Source organism: Hipposideros armiger, unplaced genomic scaffold (genome assembly GCF_001890085.2).
Source record: "Hipposideros armiger isolate ML-2016 unplaced genomic scaffold, ASM189008v1 scaffold_689, whole genome shotgun sequence".
Lineage (NCBI taxonomy): Eukaryota > Metazoa > Chordata > Mammalia > Chiroptera > Hipposideridae > Hipposideros > Hipposideros armiger.
This window is the reverse complement of record NW_017732039.1, coordinates 709,533-724,347: the sequence shown is the minus strand read 5'-3', so window position 1 is coordinate 724,347 and position 14,815 is coordinate 709,533. Positions and strand designations below refer to the sequence as shown.

The following is a 14,815-nucleotide window of genomic DNA, read 5'->3' as shown; positions in this document are numbered from 1 at the left end:
TAGCAATCTGGCATTGCTGTGACATCCAAGTGAGTGATCAGTGCACTTGTCTCACTGAACAGGGTATTCAGATGTCTTTCAACTCATGTAATGAGCTGCATATGTCCTGGCTTCTGTACTTGTCATGTGTAGTAGGACCACATTACAAATTGTGATCTTTTATGGTGAACTACACACCTATAACTACAAATGTATAAATTACAGAATCTATTTCTTTCACTAAAAGATAATTTAACTCTATAGGATAAATAAAAATTGTGAGTTTGCTGGAATTTCTTTAAAAATCCCTTCTTCCATTCCTTGTCAACTTTGCTCTGTATAAAACAGAACAATTTAGATTAAATTATCCCCCATGAGTAGTGTTATAGTCAATCTAACCCAAATTAGATAATTTATCAAGAAGCAAGTTTGTTGCACAAAAACTTTCAATAGTGATATACTTGCATTCATACAGGCATTTCATATAGAGGATCACTATTTCAACCATAACTTTTTTTAGTTACCATTGTTGAATGATAAAAAGCTACAAGTGTAATAGCAAAACACTATTAATTCCTATATACATACTTCCCATGAAAATATAGTTTCTAAAATTCTTTTTTCCTTTTGCTCTTTAGTCTGATTATTTTTACGAAATTCAATTTTATGTCTGTTCAGTATAATAAGGAGAAACATGACCATGTATTCTGTGTATTTTTTTCAAGTGCTTTTTAATCTCTGGCTTTTAATGGGAGAATTCAGTCCATGCACATTTAGTAAAATAATCACTATATGAGATATTATTCCTTCCACTTTACTCCCCGTTTATTATTACTTATTTCACAATGTCATTTCCTTTTCTCTGTATTTGCTAGCTTGGTCTAGTTTTCATTCATTCTAATTTTCCCTTTATTAACTTGGAGGTTTTACTGTACTTTTCCACTTTACTGTCCTGTTCTTGTAATCAGGCATATAGGATTTGTATATAAGAAACCAACTATTTCCTCCATTTAGGATATATACTTTCTAGCTGTGTATTAATCTCATATCAAGATCTATCCCATTTGCTATAATAAAACCTGAGCAAAATACCAAAACAGTGAAGGCTACAAATGAAACCTACCTCCAGGAGCTAAGACACCAGGGCCAGGGCCTGTCATAGAAGCTGATATCTGTCCTGGTGCTGGGACTCCAGCCTGCATAGAAGCTTGCATCAAAGGAGGTGCACCATTGACATGCATTCCACCCTGACCAAGAGAAAAACTGGAGTCAATAAACATAGCCTATGGCCTTAAAGAATTCTTCAAATTGACACCCCCAAATAGTCTACCAAATATCCTTTTTGTAGAGCATTTCTCATGCAGCATTAGATTTATAAAACACTTTGAAGAGAAGTTATAATACACGTGAAGAGCCTGGTTAAGATGGACCATTTTTTTGTGTGTGTGTGCTTTTTTGAAAAATTATTTTTTATTGTGAAATACACATTTTTTAAATTAGTTTCAGCTGTACAACACAGTGCAATAGTTATATTTTTTACCCCTCGAGGTGACAAACCCCTCCCCCAATCCGCCACCACACTTCCCCCCCAATATCACACATACACATATCTATTACAATTCCCTTGACTCCACATCTCATGACTATATATATATATATATATATATATATATATATATAGTTATTCACTTATAGTTAACATACAATATTATACAACATCAGCTTCAGGTGTACAGTGCAGTGATCAAGTCTCTATCCCATCCATGATGCGGTCTCCCTAGCAAGACATGTGACCACCTGACACCCTACAAAATAGTTATAACATTACTAATTATATTCCTCTAACTGTCTTTCATAAGATGGGCCATATTCTAAAAGCCAAGGTTGACAATGTGGTGCGGCTGCAGGCAGCACCTATTGTTGACTTCATGACTGGGGCCTGGCGATGTGTGGGGAAAAAAAAGTGCCTTGAACCCAAGGAGAAAAAGAGGAGACTGGGACTTTTTAAAAAAGAAACTGCTGGCAGTCTACATTTTTAACACGGAAAAAAAATTATTTGACCAATCTTTTCTCATCCCTGTCCTCAGATATAATTCTGGTTTGGGGAAACATTATTTTTTAATGCTACATTAAAGCTGGAGAAGGAATAGGCGGGTAGGGGTGGAGCCAGGGCCAGAAGTAGAATGGTGGCGACAGTGGTGGCTATAGCAGCTCGAAACCGAGTACAAGTAACAGAATCACCATGAGATTTCAGAGGCTCTTCAGGTTCTCTCATTCAGTCTGCAATCTCAGTCCATTTGAGGAGGACTATTGGTGTCAGAGCAGTGGCACTTAATAAGGAACTTGATCATACAAAGAAACTCTTCATGGAGAAGATTAGAGAATATAAAACTAAGTGGCAGTCATCTGGAGGACCTGTTGATACTGGCCCAGATTATCAGCAAGATTTGGAGAGGGGGCTGAGCTTAAGCAAATATATAGCAAAACAGACAGGAATGCATTCCCTGACTTCAAATTTGAAGTCACTGAAAAACACCAGTCCTGAAGAAGTAGTGTAAAATTTACCTGGTAATTTGTCCTAGATAAGTTGTACAACTGATCAGAAGTATAAGAATAAATATACATTTTACAACTTAAAAAGAAAGAAAGAAACGAAAATAAAAGAAAGACTCCTGGAGGAAAAGGGAATGTTATGTTTTCACCTCTGTAGTCTCCAGAGAACTGAGAAGTCTCTTGGAATAGAAGAGCCCAATTAAGAAAGAATAAAAGCTAAGTCATAAAAAAAATCACATATACACTCAGAGAACACAAATCTCTGCAACAGAAAATTGTATAGTGTGGTGGCCAAGAGAAAACAGGCTATAAGGGTAGACAGAACCAGGTTCAGTTCCTAGATTTGCCATTTGCAATTATGTTATTTTTGGACTAGTTAACTTTTCGGAGTCATAATTTATTTCCTTACTATTTCCGAAAAAGCATTTAATGAATTAGAGCAGGGGTCATCAAACTATGGCCCATGGCCAAATCTGGCTTACTGCCTGGTTTCATAAAGTTTTATTGGAGTATAACTACGCATATTTGTTTATGTATTGTTTGTAGCTGACTTCAAATTCCAATGGCATTGTTGAGTACTTAGGAGAGATTCCACAGCTTGCAAAGCGAAAAATATTTACTATCCAGCCATTTACAGAAGATGTTTGCCCACCACCATCTTAAACCTTTGTATGAACCATCCAAGCTGTTTGCCTCTGCCAATCTGATAGGTGAAAAATGGTAGCTTATTGTACTTTCTGTTTACATTTATCTTATTAGGTTGTTGGAGAAATCATGATGCATTTTTGCAATGAAAAACATAGAAAAAATACATCATGACTTTTCCAACCCAATATTTTGAGATTGAACACTTTTTCATATATGTAATACAACAGTTCTCAACCTGTGGGTCGCGACCCCTTTGGGGGTCGAATGACCCTTTCACAGGGGTCACCGGGTACTCGTATGTGGGCGTATCTGCAAGTGGGCCTGGAGATGGATAGAGGAGCGGTGTCGTGGTTCCTAAGACCATCGAAAATATGGGTTTTCCGATGGTCTTAGGCGACCCCTGTGAAAGGTTGAGAACCGCTGATGTAATATATACTTGGATTTCCACTTTTGTGAACTGATTATGTCCACTGCATACTTTTCTACTGGGTTCCTGGTAATTTTCTTACTAATTTATAAGAGGTCTGTTTTTTATTATGAAAAATTCCAGATATATTATACATAACATTAACCACACAAATTAGGAAATAAATTATATATACAATTGAAATCTCCCATATGGTCTTCCCCAATATCCTATACCCTATATCCCCTTCTTAGACAACCACTTCAGAATTCTTATAGGGCCGGCCAAGTGGCTCAGTTAATTAAGAATGCAAGCTCTGAGCAACAGGGTCGCTGGTTCGATTCCCACATGGGCCAGTGACCTGTGCCTGAGGTGAGCTGCCACTGAGCTGCCAAAAGTTGGCAGGATGGCTCAGCTGGTGAGAGCACGTGCTCCTAACAAGGTTACCGGTTTGACTCCCACATGGGATGGTGGGCTATGCCCACCCGCAACTAAGATTGAACACGGCACCTTGAGCTGAGCTGCCAGCGGGCAGCTGATGGCACAGTGGTTAGAGCGTGCATTCTTAGCAACAAGGTTTCCAGTTCAGCTCCCGCATGGGAGGGTGGGCTATGCCCACCTGCGACTAAGTTTGAACACGGCAGCTTGAGCTGAGCAGCTGCTAGCTGCTGATGGTGGCAGGATGGCGACAACTTGGAGCTGAGCTAGCTGTGCCCTCCACAACTAAGATTGAAGGACTACAACTTGGCTGTTCCCCTTCCCCAATAAAAAAAAATCTTAAAAAAAAAAAGAATTCTTATAGATGTTTTGACGTTTTATGTAAATCATTACATACTGAACATATTCTTTACAACTCATTCAAAATCTTTTTGGGATATATGCAGACACGTATTTCCCATATTTGGGGAATGCTTCCACATTCACTTCCTTTCACTTCTATAAGGTACTGTTTTTAAGTCACGTTAATACTACATATCCTAGTTCATCTTAACTGCTGTATGGAATTAGGTTTTTTAAAGTCATTCATGGTGACACACATGATTTACTTAACTGTTACGGGGTATAGCACATTTTCACCACTCTTCTGCTGATGTACATTTAAGATGTTTCTAATTTTTCACTATTATAATATGGCAATAAACATTCTTGAACATGATTAAAGGCTCTTAAGTAATCAGCCGGTTGTCCATCATGTGTATGGCAAATACTTTTTTCCCAATTTGCTAATTGTCTTTGGTGTCTATTTCTTTTTCTCCACAGAGAGGTTTTTCAATTTTCAAATGTACTGATGTTTTATGGCTTCAGGGTTTTGTGTCACACTTAGAAAGCTAGCCTTACTTTTTTCATCGGTATGACTGGAGACAATAAGAGTACCACCTTCATACAATTGTTATAAGTACTAAGTGAAACAGTGTATATGGAATAACAAAGTGCCAACCACAGTGTCACACATGCACATACACACAAAATTAACTTATAAAAATAGAGCATATAGGCAGAATCTCTTTGTTTTACAAACCTGGCACCTGATCTATATTCATTCAGATGCCAAATGCTCTGCAACTTGGAAACTGCTTTTTTTGCCTGGAAATTTTAATTATCATCTCTGGCTCCTGACTTTTCATCTTTCAATATATCCTCCTAAAAGGAAAATGACATTCTTAAACAGATAAAGGAAATGTTAAGGAGCAAATGCCCTACCAAAGGCTGGGGCTGAGGTGCCTGAGGATTCTGCTGGTTCATTGACACACTGGATCCTGCGGTAGGCCCAGCGCTGTGGAGTGGCTGCGGGTTGCCTGAAATTAATGTTGGGATATTTGTCTGGCGATGCAGAATTTTCTACAAAGTGAAAAGACAAATCTATGAGTTGTCTGTTTAACAAAGCAATCAAGTAGTTCCTACCCCACTCAAGGTTTACCCTGGCATTTCCATAAATGAACCAGAAGTACTCACCAGAGCAATCTCTGGATCCACAATTCTCATCACTACCTGTGCTTGTAGCAAAGCATAAGCCAGTTGAGGATTTTGGAGCAACATGTTCCGTGCCTCCTGGGGACTATTCTGCACACACAGCTGAGAAGATAAGCAGATTCACCATCAGGTTCAATATCTATTACTTAGAAATTCATAGTTATTTAGAGCCATTTCCATCTGAGAAATGTAGCATTCCAGAGCCTTTTTAAGCTATCACTGGTTTTTGCACGGCACACAAAATCTTAGTCAAGGCAGACAAGAGGAGGAAGAGGCATTTCAAATACCATTATACTACCATTTAGGAAAAAAGCCACATTTTAATATCTCCACCTGTTATCTATGGGTCACAGAAATCTAGGCAGATTGTGTTGGTGTGTTTGTGTACAAAAATGGAAAGCTCTTTGCACAAAATACAAAACACCCTGTGCACACATGGAATACTTAAGTGCAAGAAATGGTGGTCAACAGGCAAACCTTCTATTTGAGCTCAGGGAATCATTTCCATTAAATTTATCACTTAACTCTTGAAAATTTGATGGGACTGGATTTATTCATAACTTATTGCCTCCTCTCACCTTCATTTGCTTCATCAGCTCAAACATCTGCTCTGGTGGAAGACTGGCAACTGCTTTGCTAATGGACTCAGGGGCATCCTCAGGACTGATAGTCTCTCCATAAGGTGACTCAATGACAGGGGCACCAGTGCCAAGGCCTGATCAGGAAGAAAGTACAAAAAAGATAAGAAGGCAAAATAAAGAGATAAATCGTTTCAAGTATCTACTTTCCAGGGCTGTTTAAGGACCCACTGATAACTTTAAATTTTCTGGAGCTGAGTAATGATTTCCATGTCTCTTACTTCTGGGGAGGAAATGACAGAATGTCTTTTCTGCTCTCAAGAGCAAAGCTGGGACCAGGATCATACAGGTGGACAATGTTAACCTAAATTAGGGATTAGGCACATTAATTTTCTTTGACAAGCCATTTCAGAAGCAAAAGTTTAAACAGAAAAAGATGCTAATTTCAAAATGGAATTCCTGGACCTATAAACCTCATAAAAAAAAACAAAAACAACCGAATGCCTTAGTATCCCCACCAGATATAGATCTGGCCAACACAGTTACAGGAGTGGCAAACACCAGACATAGTTAGCACTACTAATTGCTTGGTGAGCCTGAATTCATCTTCAACTGGAATCAACTCCTTGGCAACTGAATGACTTCTAAAGTCAACTTTACCTTGTGTCTCAAAGATATACAGTTCCCTAATGCAAGCACCTCAGGTGGGTCAAGTAAAGAAACTGAGTGGGTAACCATTTCAGCAGATGCTAAAATATATCATAAATGGAAAATCTTCATTATTACATCTTTACTAACTCATGTTGCCCACAACTTGGGTTTATACTCACTCTTCAGCTCTTCTTTGTTCTTTTCACTGGCAGCATTGTCTACTCGAAGTGCTCTCCCACTGAACTCACGCCCATTCAGGTTTCGCATGGCACTAAGAGCTGTCTCTTGGTCTTGGTATTCACAGAAGCCGTATCCCTTTGGCTTTCCTGTCTCCCTGTCATATACCAACCTGGAGAGCAGAACCAAGTATCAGGCACAAATGTTACATACACACAGGGTTCCTGCTAACATTGCCATATTCTAATTTGGTCAACTGTAAGACAAATAACCTTATTACTCACTGAAATATTTTTTAAACATTTAACTTCTCAATTTCAGTTGACATGCATAAACATTTTTTTAAAAAATGAATCCATCCCCCAGCTCAGTTGACAGGAAGATTTTCCAGGACAGGTCAGGTCACAAAGACCAGTAGCTTCTCTGTGACTAGCGAAGGGGCTTGCTCAATTTGGTGTGGTGGGAAAAGCCCATACCCAGCAGTGTTGTCTGTAGAAGTAACAATTACAGGGGCAGTGGAGTAGGGAATGCTCACAGCTCCACTAGTCTGAGGTTATAATCCTTATTGAAGAGAGCACATTTTTTTTTTGATTGACTGTGTGCATGTGCAGCAGATTCTGGAGAAAACCCCAACCAGTTACACATACCTGGCTGACCCTGAAGCTGAACACATGTGCATGGGAAACACAAAAGGGCTTAGCAGAGAGTAAAAGCCTGGGCATACTTGAAAATGGCATGTACTTTGAATGCCGTCTGCCCATACCCACATATATTTAAAGAAATCTATCTTTTAATAAAAAATGAATGTGAATTGTATGATATGTGAATTATATCACAATGAAGCTGTTACAAACAAACAAACAATGAAGAATGTATGTGTAAAGTCACCTTAAGTATAAACACTGTCATTATTACTAAGGGCCAAATTTGTGATTTTTAAAGAAATTCCCACCAGGTAGTGAAAAGGAACCTCACCTGAAGCTAACAACAGGTCCAACTTCAGAAAAGATGTCCTTTAATTGCTCTTCAGTAGCCTCATATGGAATGTTCCCCACTAAGAAAATACGTAACATGAAAATTCTGAGTTTGTAATGTAGATCTTTAGTAAGAAAATAAACAGTGCCTACTTATATCAGAAAACGTGATAACTTGCTCAAAATACAGTGCTCCTCCAACCCCGGTTCCAAGATTTCAATCTTGTCTGCTAACTTTAGTTGCAATGAGAAATAAACCACTGAAACTAAATACAAAAGGTGTAGACATTCCTAAATATCAGTTCTCAGGCTAATCTGACAAGTGTTGGATTTTCAACTTTGGTGAAAAATACTTAGGCATTGCTATTTACCTGAAGGTCTGAAAGTCTTATCAATAACTACCAAAAATAGCAACAATTTTAATTCTTAAAACCGGCTCATATGTCCGTATCACCACACACACACACACACACACACACACACACACACACACACACCCCACACACACACACACTTAAAGAATAACCATGAAAGTAGTGAAAGATGTTTAATAATTATTCTGAACTGTTTTGTCATGTCCCTTCCAAAAGTGATTTAAAATCACCGCACATACTTTAAAAAAACAACTTATTTCGGCTGGAAAGATTACTTAGAATAGATTCGATCCTCTTTAAAATTTCTTTGACGACGTCTTAATCATTCATTCATTCATTTATTTACAATCCACCGTAAGACGCCAGGTAACCGCTACCTCTACGAACTAAAATGTTCCTGGCTAAAAGCAGAGGATGAAAGTCGTTACGAGAGGGCGGGAAGTGGACACAAGGATCTTAGCACATAATCTGTATGCTGGGAGCGGGGATTTAGTAGTAGTAGGGGACAGTTGCCATGCGCGTTCGCTTCTACAAAACTGAAGCTCGTGAAAGGAGAAACGCATAGAAGCTGAACGCTAGTTTAACTTTCTCAGCCACATCGTGGAAGGGCTGCCAAAACCTCGGGGTCAGGGGAGCATCCTTTTGCCCACGAGTCCGCCACTTTGCCCGCCGCACAGGAGAGGCAGGGAGAGCCGCACGCCGGACCCGTCACCGGTTCCCGCGCCGATTCATGAGATGCGGGGGGCGTTCCTCGCCGCTCACTGACTCTTTCTGTCCCTTCCCCATGCTTGGTTCCACCGAATTCCTCTCACCAAACACTGAACGGAGAGAACGATCCACCGCAGGATCTCGCACAGTCAAACCCGCCATCGTCCTTTTCCGGAGGCTTCCGGTGAGCCAGGACACACTTCCGTGAGGCGCGTGAGCCCAGCGCCCAACATTCTTCCGCATTGTGCGCGAACAGGAAACGCCTGGGCCGGGCGGACGCAGGGCCCCTCCCCTGGCGTCACTGCGTCACAGTCCGGGGGCGGGGGGTTTCCTCCACGAGAGCATTAACCCTTCTGGGCCGGGCTGCCGGCTGAGAATCACTGCGTTCACAGTCGGATTCAGGTAGGCCCAGGCTAATGTGAAGCCTGTATTATTCATGTTTTACTTAGGCTAACGCGAGTAATTGCGACCACAATAAAGATGGAAGCCGCGGCTTTACCATAGTCACAGGGAAGTCATTTGCTAACAACCGTGGCACTTTCATTTTTAATTACGCCCTGTTAGGGGAGGGAAATGTTTGGCCCCGCCCCAGCGGCGTGCAAATGATCCTTTTGCAAATACTGTGAGTTTACCGAGTGAGATGGGGAAAGACAGTGGCGGCAGCCTGGAGATTAAGAGAGTGAGGGGCATTCAACGTTAAGGCGTTAACGTAGCCGAGCAGATGAGGAGGTAAAAGGAGAACAGACCCTTATCTACGCCGGCCTAGCCCGCGGGCTCCGTGTTCCTGATGATGGGGGCGGGGCGGCGGAGGACTTTGGCAGGCAGGGTATCAGAAAACATCAGAACAGGAAACATCATTGACCAGTGGTACACAGCAAGCAGCTAAGGCATAGTTTGAATTCAGGTTGCTTTGGTTCCAGAGACTGAATGCTTACTGCTCTATCCATTGTCTCCCAGGATAACTAAGAGAATGTGGATGGCTACATAGTTTATTACCATTTTTGGAAAAGAAAGAGCATGTGACCTGGTGATGTTGGGTCAATGACTCACTATAATAAACCACCCAAGAATAGGTTAAGGCACTTAGCCAGAGCTTGTTCTGCTGCGATTAACCATCTGAGGAGAATTGACTGTTGGTTCTATCATTTCCTCAACCAACCCTACTCTACTGGTTATAAAAGAGGAGGTATGTGCAATGGCTATTTCTTAAGCTTTTGCTTTTTTATATTTGAGTTTCACTTATAGGCCATGTGCTAGTGACCCCGGCCTCAGTGTCTGTTGTCCATGGGAGTCTTGGGAAACTTCACTGTGACACTCCCAGAGTGACACATTTCTTTTGCCTCCCTGTTATAGCAAAATGAAGACAGAAGATGGGACATCTGACACTGTTGTAGGTATTATGGTTTAGCCTCATTTAACACTGATACAGGTGCAGTATGAAGAGGTTAGAGGAAAACTAGGGAAGATGCATTACTACACAAATGGGACTAAATATATAGAATAGGTATTATTTGGGGGCTTTGAGCAGAAGAGAAAGGGTATGTAGTGGAGAATCAGAATTTGGGAAACGATAGGCAAGATTTGGGGGTCATTGGCAGAAAGTTTTGTGGGGAAGTTCTGAGTTCTTATCCAATCTTGTTGATGACACTAAGAATGTTAGATAACGTACAATTGAAGCAAGCAAAGACATTCAGAGTTGTGAGGGCACAGAGACTCGGGCCCTTTCTCCTGGCCATAGCGGGTCAAACTTCCAAGGCTGGGTTAAGTACTACTGTATGTTTGACCCACATTTAAAGCTCTTCAAAGAGTCATGGAATGAAACCCCTCATTGTTCCTCCAGGAAATACCTGGGAAGGCAGCAACTCCTGAACAGGCATCATGGCATGAAAAAGATTCTGGATGGCACGGTATTATTATCCATGTTAGGAGAAATTCTCAGTAAGCAGCGCCTGAAGAGCTAAGGAAACTTAGAGCCCGCAGAGAGCACCTGCCTGCTGACGCGTGAATACTGGTCAGTATCTGGATGTCGGTACCATTGGCTTGCTTTCCAGAAAGAAACATCACTCCTAAGTGCATTATCACTACTGCATTATCACACTGGTTCTGCAGCAATATCTGTGTTTTCTGGGAATATTTAAGGGTTCAGCTCTGAGGCTACTCTATAGAGAGTTGTCCAGTCCACCAAAGCTGGTCATTCTGGTCTTGATTTTAGCATTTTCATGTTTTTTTTTCTTTTTTTATTTTAAAGATCACACCTTATCTATATAGCTTTTGTTTTTTATTTCTTATCTAACTACTTTTGCTCTCAATTCATGCTCAGTGAATACATTTCCTGTATTCCTTTCCCAGAAAATTCAGAATCCTTCACCTGCTCAAAGGCTGCCTTGTAAGATACGTTGCTTGGTAGCAGGCCAAGGAGGTGGGTGGTCAACTGAATTGGAGGAAGATCTCCCCTGTTCTTGGCAATGGCATGGTGACCTCTTGTTGCTGAATGAGGATTGCTTCCAAGTTAAACACTGGGGAAAACTGAGTAAGTGGAGAAAGTCTGAGTTCTTTCCTTAGAATCCACCAAGCTGGTCTAAAACTTTTGTTTTTTGGGGGGGCTTGTTCTATTTCAGAACCAGATCTCTGGGAGACTGTTGGCTTGGCACATGGAATCCAGAATTTAGTAAAATGAAAGTGGATGGCACTGGACAGCATTTCAACTCCAACAGTATGCTGCTGGGTGAGCGTGAGTGGGTAGAGAGAGCATGTGGATAATGGCATCAGGTTGGGGTAAACAGGGTGATAATGATTAAAAGAGCTAATATTTGTGAAGGGCCATATAGAATATAAAGCTTTTCTACATAGATCTTACTTGATTCTCACAATACCTGGGAGATAATTTTAGTATGCTATTTTTTTATTGTGGTAAAATAAAATTTACCATTTGAACCCTTTGTAAGTATACAATTCAGTGACATTATGTATATTCACATTGCGCAACCATCATCACTATCCATCTCCAGAACTTTTTATTTTCTCAAACTGGAACTCTATACCCATACAGCACTAATTCCCATTCTCCACTGCCCCCGTCCCCTGGCAACCACCACCCCTTTTTCTGTCTCTATGAATTTGACTACTATAGGTCCTCATATAAGTGGAATCATAACACTGTTTTTCCTTTTGTGTCTGCCTTATTTCACTTAGCATAATGTTTTTATGGTTCATCCATGTTGTAGCATGTGTCAGAATTTTCTTCCTTAAGGCTGAATAATATCCCATTGTATGTATATACTACATTTTGTTTATCCATTCACCCATTGATGGACACTTGGTTTGATAAAAGAGATAAATAAGGTAAGGTCTGGGAGAGTCCTGACTGCAGGAACTTCTGTCCCCATGGAGTTGGGGACCCTCTTGGTAGGTGGATGTGTTCGCCTACCTGGAAATTCTTTGAACCCCCTCCTTTTCTGACAGTTATGGAGGTTTCAGTACATAGGCATGATCAATCATTAACTGTTGGGAGCCGGCTGTGCCTCAGTGTCTGACATGGCCAAGCACACTGCAATTGTGACAAATTCTGAAGCTCTGACTGAGAAACAGATACTGCTTTATATCTTAAAAAATTTTTAAATTCTCCTTTGGATGCCCGCAGTAGGATAAAGATCTGACACCCCTTCTTATATTGATTGTTTTGTTTTCTTTAAATAAGTGAGTTTTGGACATATTACAATAATTATGTTTTACTGTTAGTTTCTTAGTGATAGTTTCTTAGTGATAGACAAGTTATGCACCTTATAATTCTTAAGATCCTGTTTAGCCAGTAGTGTTTGAAATGGTTGCTAAGTAGTAAACATCCTTTAAGTGCCAAGGCAGGAACTCAGCTCTGGCCATTAGTGGAAGAAATTGAAACATAGTTACGAAAAGTTAGTCATTAGTGAATAACAGATCTTGCTGTACCCTGTAATGGAAACATCGAGAGGAAGTAAAATTCTGAGAAAAACAAACTTCTAAGGAAAACAGACCCTGGGAAGGAAGGAACATTGAAACTATGTAGAAAACAATTTCCTAATGGGTAAAGGTTTAAACTTGGAAAAACAACTTTGGGAAAAACAGCTCAATGATGTAAATAGTTAACCTGTCCAGTATACAAAGGACATGCTTTAAAAATAAAGTGAGACATTAATTTTTGAAAGTGCTCCTGTGTCTCCGCATGTTCTTCTTTCCTCGCTGATGCCGACTCCACCTGAGGGAACCCCTGGATTTGTGGGAGCTGGTCTCCCACAATTAACTCCATTTCCAGTTCTCCCCTCTCTGAAGGATGGGGTGTTGGGCTGAAAATTCCAAGCCTCTAATCATGTCTTGGTCACCCCATCCGGGAATCCACCCAGAGGTGCCTCATTAGAACACAAGGTGCTCCTGATGCTCTTATCACTTACAAACTTACAAGGGTTTTAGGAGCCCTGTGTCAAGGATGGAGTCAAAGCCAAATATTAGAATAAGAGATGCTCCTAGTGTTCTTATCACTTAGGAAATTACAAGGGTTTTAGGAGCTCTGTGCCAGGAACTGGGGCAGAGACCAATATATGTATATTTCTGTTATACTTAATGATGAATGAGGTTGAACGTCTTTTCATGTGCTTATTCCCCATTTGTATATCTTTGGAGAAATAAGTCATTTTCCCTTTTTTAAAATTGGGTTGTTTGGTTTTTTTGTTGTTGAGTTGTATGAGTTTTTTTAAGAGATTCTGGGTACTAATCCTTTATAAGATATGATTTGTAAATATATATTTTTAAGATTTTTATTGGGAAATTGGGGGAAGGGGAACAGACAAGTTACTGTCCTTTTGTTCTTCAGTCTAGTTGTGGAGGACGTTGCTTCACTGGCCCAAGTTGGCACCATCATTGCGCTCTTCTCTGGCGAGGCAGATCAGTCACCGGCTTCTGGACGGCCGCTCACTGCGGCTGCTGGCCGCTCACGCTGGCTGCTGGCTACACACGGTAGCCCATGGCAACCCACTGCCACAGGGGCTGCAGCCTACACCGTCATCAGCGACTCACAGGCAGCCCAGCTCCAGGTTGAACTGTTGTTCAGCATCTTAGCTGTAGAGGGCAGTGTCACTGGCCCTCAAATGTGGGATCTGAACCGGGGCTCTCTGGCGTCCCAAGCCAGCTCTTAACCCACGCGCCACTTGGCCAGCCCGATTTGTAAGCATTTTAAATATTTGTAAATATTTTTCCTATTCTGAGGGTATCTTTTTTACTCTTTTGATAGGGTCCTTTGATGTATAAAAGTTTTTAATTTTGATGGAGTCAAATTTAACCTATTTTTTTGTTTGTTGCTTGTACATTTCGTGTTATATCCAAGAAATCTTGGTCAAATCCAGTGTTAAGAAAATTTTCTCCTCTGTTTTCTTCTAAGAGTTTTATAGGTTTAGCTCTTACAGTTAGGTCTCTGATCCAGTATGAGTTCATTTTTGTATATGGTTTAAGGTAAGGGTCCAACTTCTTCCTTTTGCATGTGGATATCCAGTTTTCCCAGCACCATTTGTTGAAAAGACTGACCTTTCCCCACTGAATGGTCTTGGCACACTTGTCAAAAATCATTTGACCATATATGTGAGGGTTTATTTCTGGGCTTTCTATTTTATTCCATTGATCTATATGTATTTCTTTATGCCAATACCACACTGTTTTGATTATTGTAGCTTGGTAGTAAGTTTTGAAATCAGGAAATGTGAGATTTCTAATGCTGTTCTTTTTCAAGATTGTGTGACCATTCAGAATCACTTGAGATTTCATATGCATTTT

At 40.5% G+C, this 14,815-nt stretch overlaps 1 protein-coding gene and 1 long non-coding RNA gene across 5 annotated transcripts in view; one reads left to right on the top strand and one right to left on the bottom strand.

Moving 5' to 3' along the window:
• Nucleotides 1-9,249, bottom strand: part of CSTF2 (cleavage stimulation factor subunit 2) — a 34,823-nt gene extending 25,574 nt beyond the window's left edge. For all 3 annotated transcript variants that reach the window (XM_019626790.1, XM_019626792.1, XM_019626791.1), the window contains exons 1-7: nucleotides 9,124-9,249; nucleotides 7,939-8,017; nucleotides 6,966-7,135; nucleotides 6,136-6,272; nucleotides 5,540-5,659; nucleotides 5,288-5,425; nucleotides 1,103-1,226 (exon numbers count right to left, since the gene is read on the bottom strand). In XM_019626790.1, the coding sequence (XP_019482335.1) occupies nucleotides 1,103-1,226; nucleotides 5,288-5,425; nucleotides 5,540-5,659; nucleotides 6,136-6,272; nucleotides 6,966-7,135; nucleotides 7,939-8,017; nucleotides 9,124-9,181 (826 nt within the window). In that variant the 5' untranslated portion in view covers nucleotides 9,182-9,249. The remainder of the gene's footprint in view (nucleotides 1-1,102; nucleotides 1,227-5,287; nucleotides 5,426-5,539; nucleotides 5,660-6,135; nucleotides 6,273-6,965; nucleotides 7,136-7,938; nucleotides 8,018-9,123) is intronic.
• A 101-nt stretch (nucleotides 9,250-9,350) lies between these two features.
• LOC109373140 (uncharacterized) lies at nucleotides 9,351-13,901 on the top strand. 2 transcript variants are annotated; one of them, XR_002122163.1, is made up of 6 exons: nucleotides 9,351-9,421; nucleotides 9,977-10,205; nucleotides 10,860-11,030; nucleotides 11,369-11,549; nucleotides 11,638-11,744; nucleotides 13,863-13,901. It is a non-coding gene; the product is annotated as an uncharacterized LOC109373140 (long non-coding RNA). The 2 variants fall into 2 exon arrangements; XR_002122162.1 differs by lacking the exon at nucleotides 13,863-13,901 and having other exon boundaries at nucleotides 11,638-11,974.
• Nucleotides 13,902-14,815: the final 914 nt, after the last annotated feature.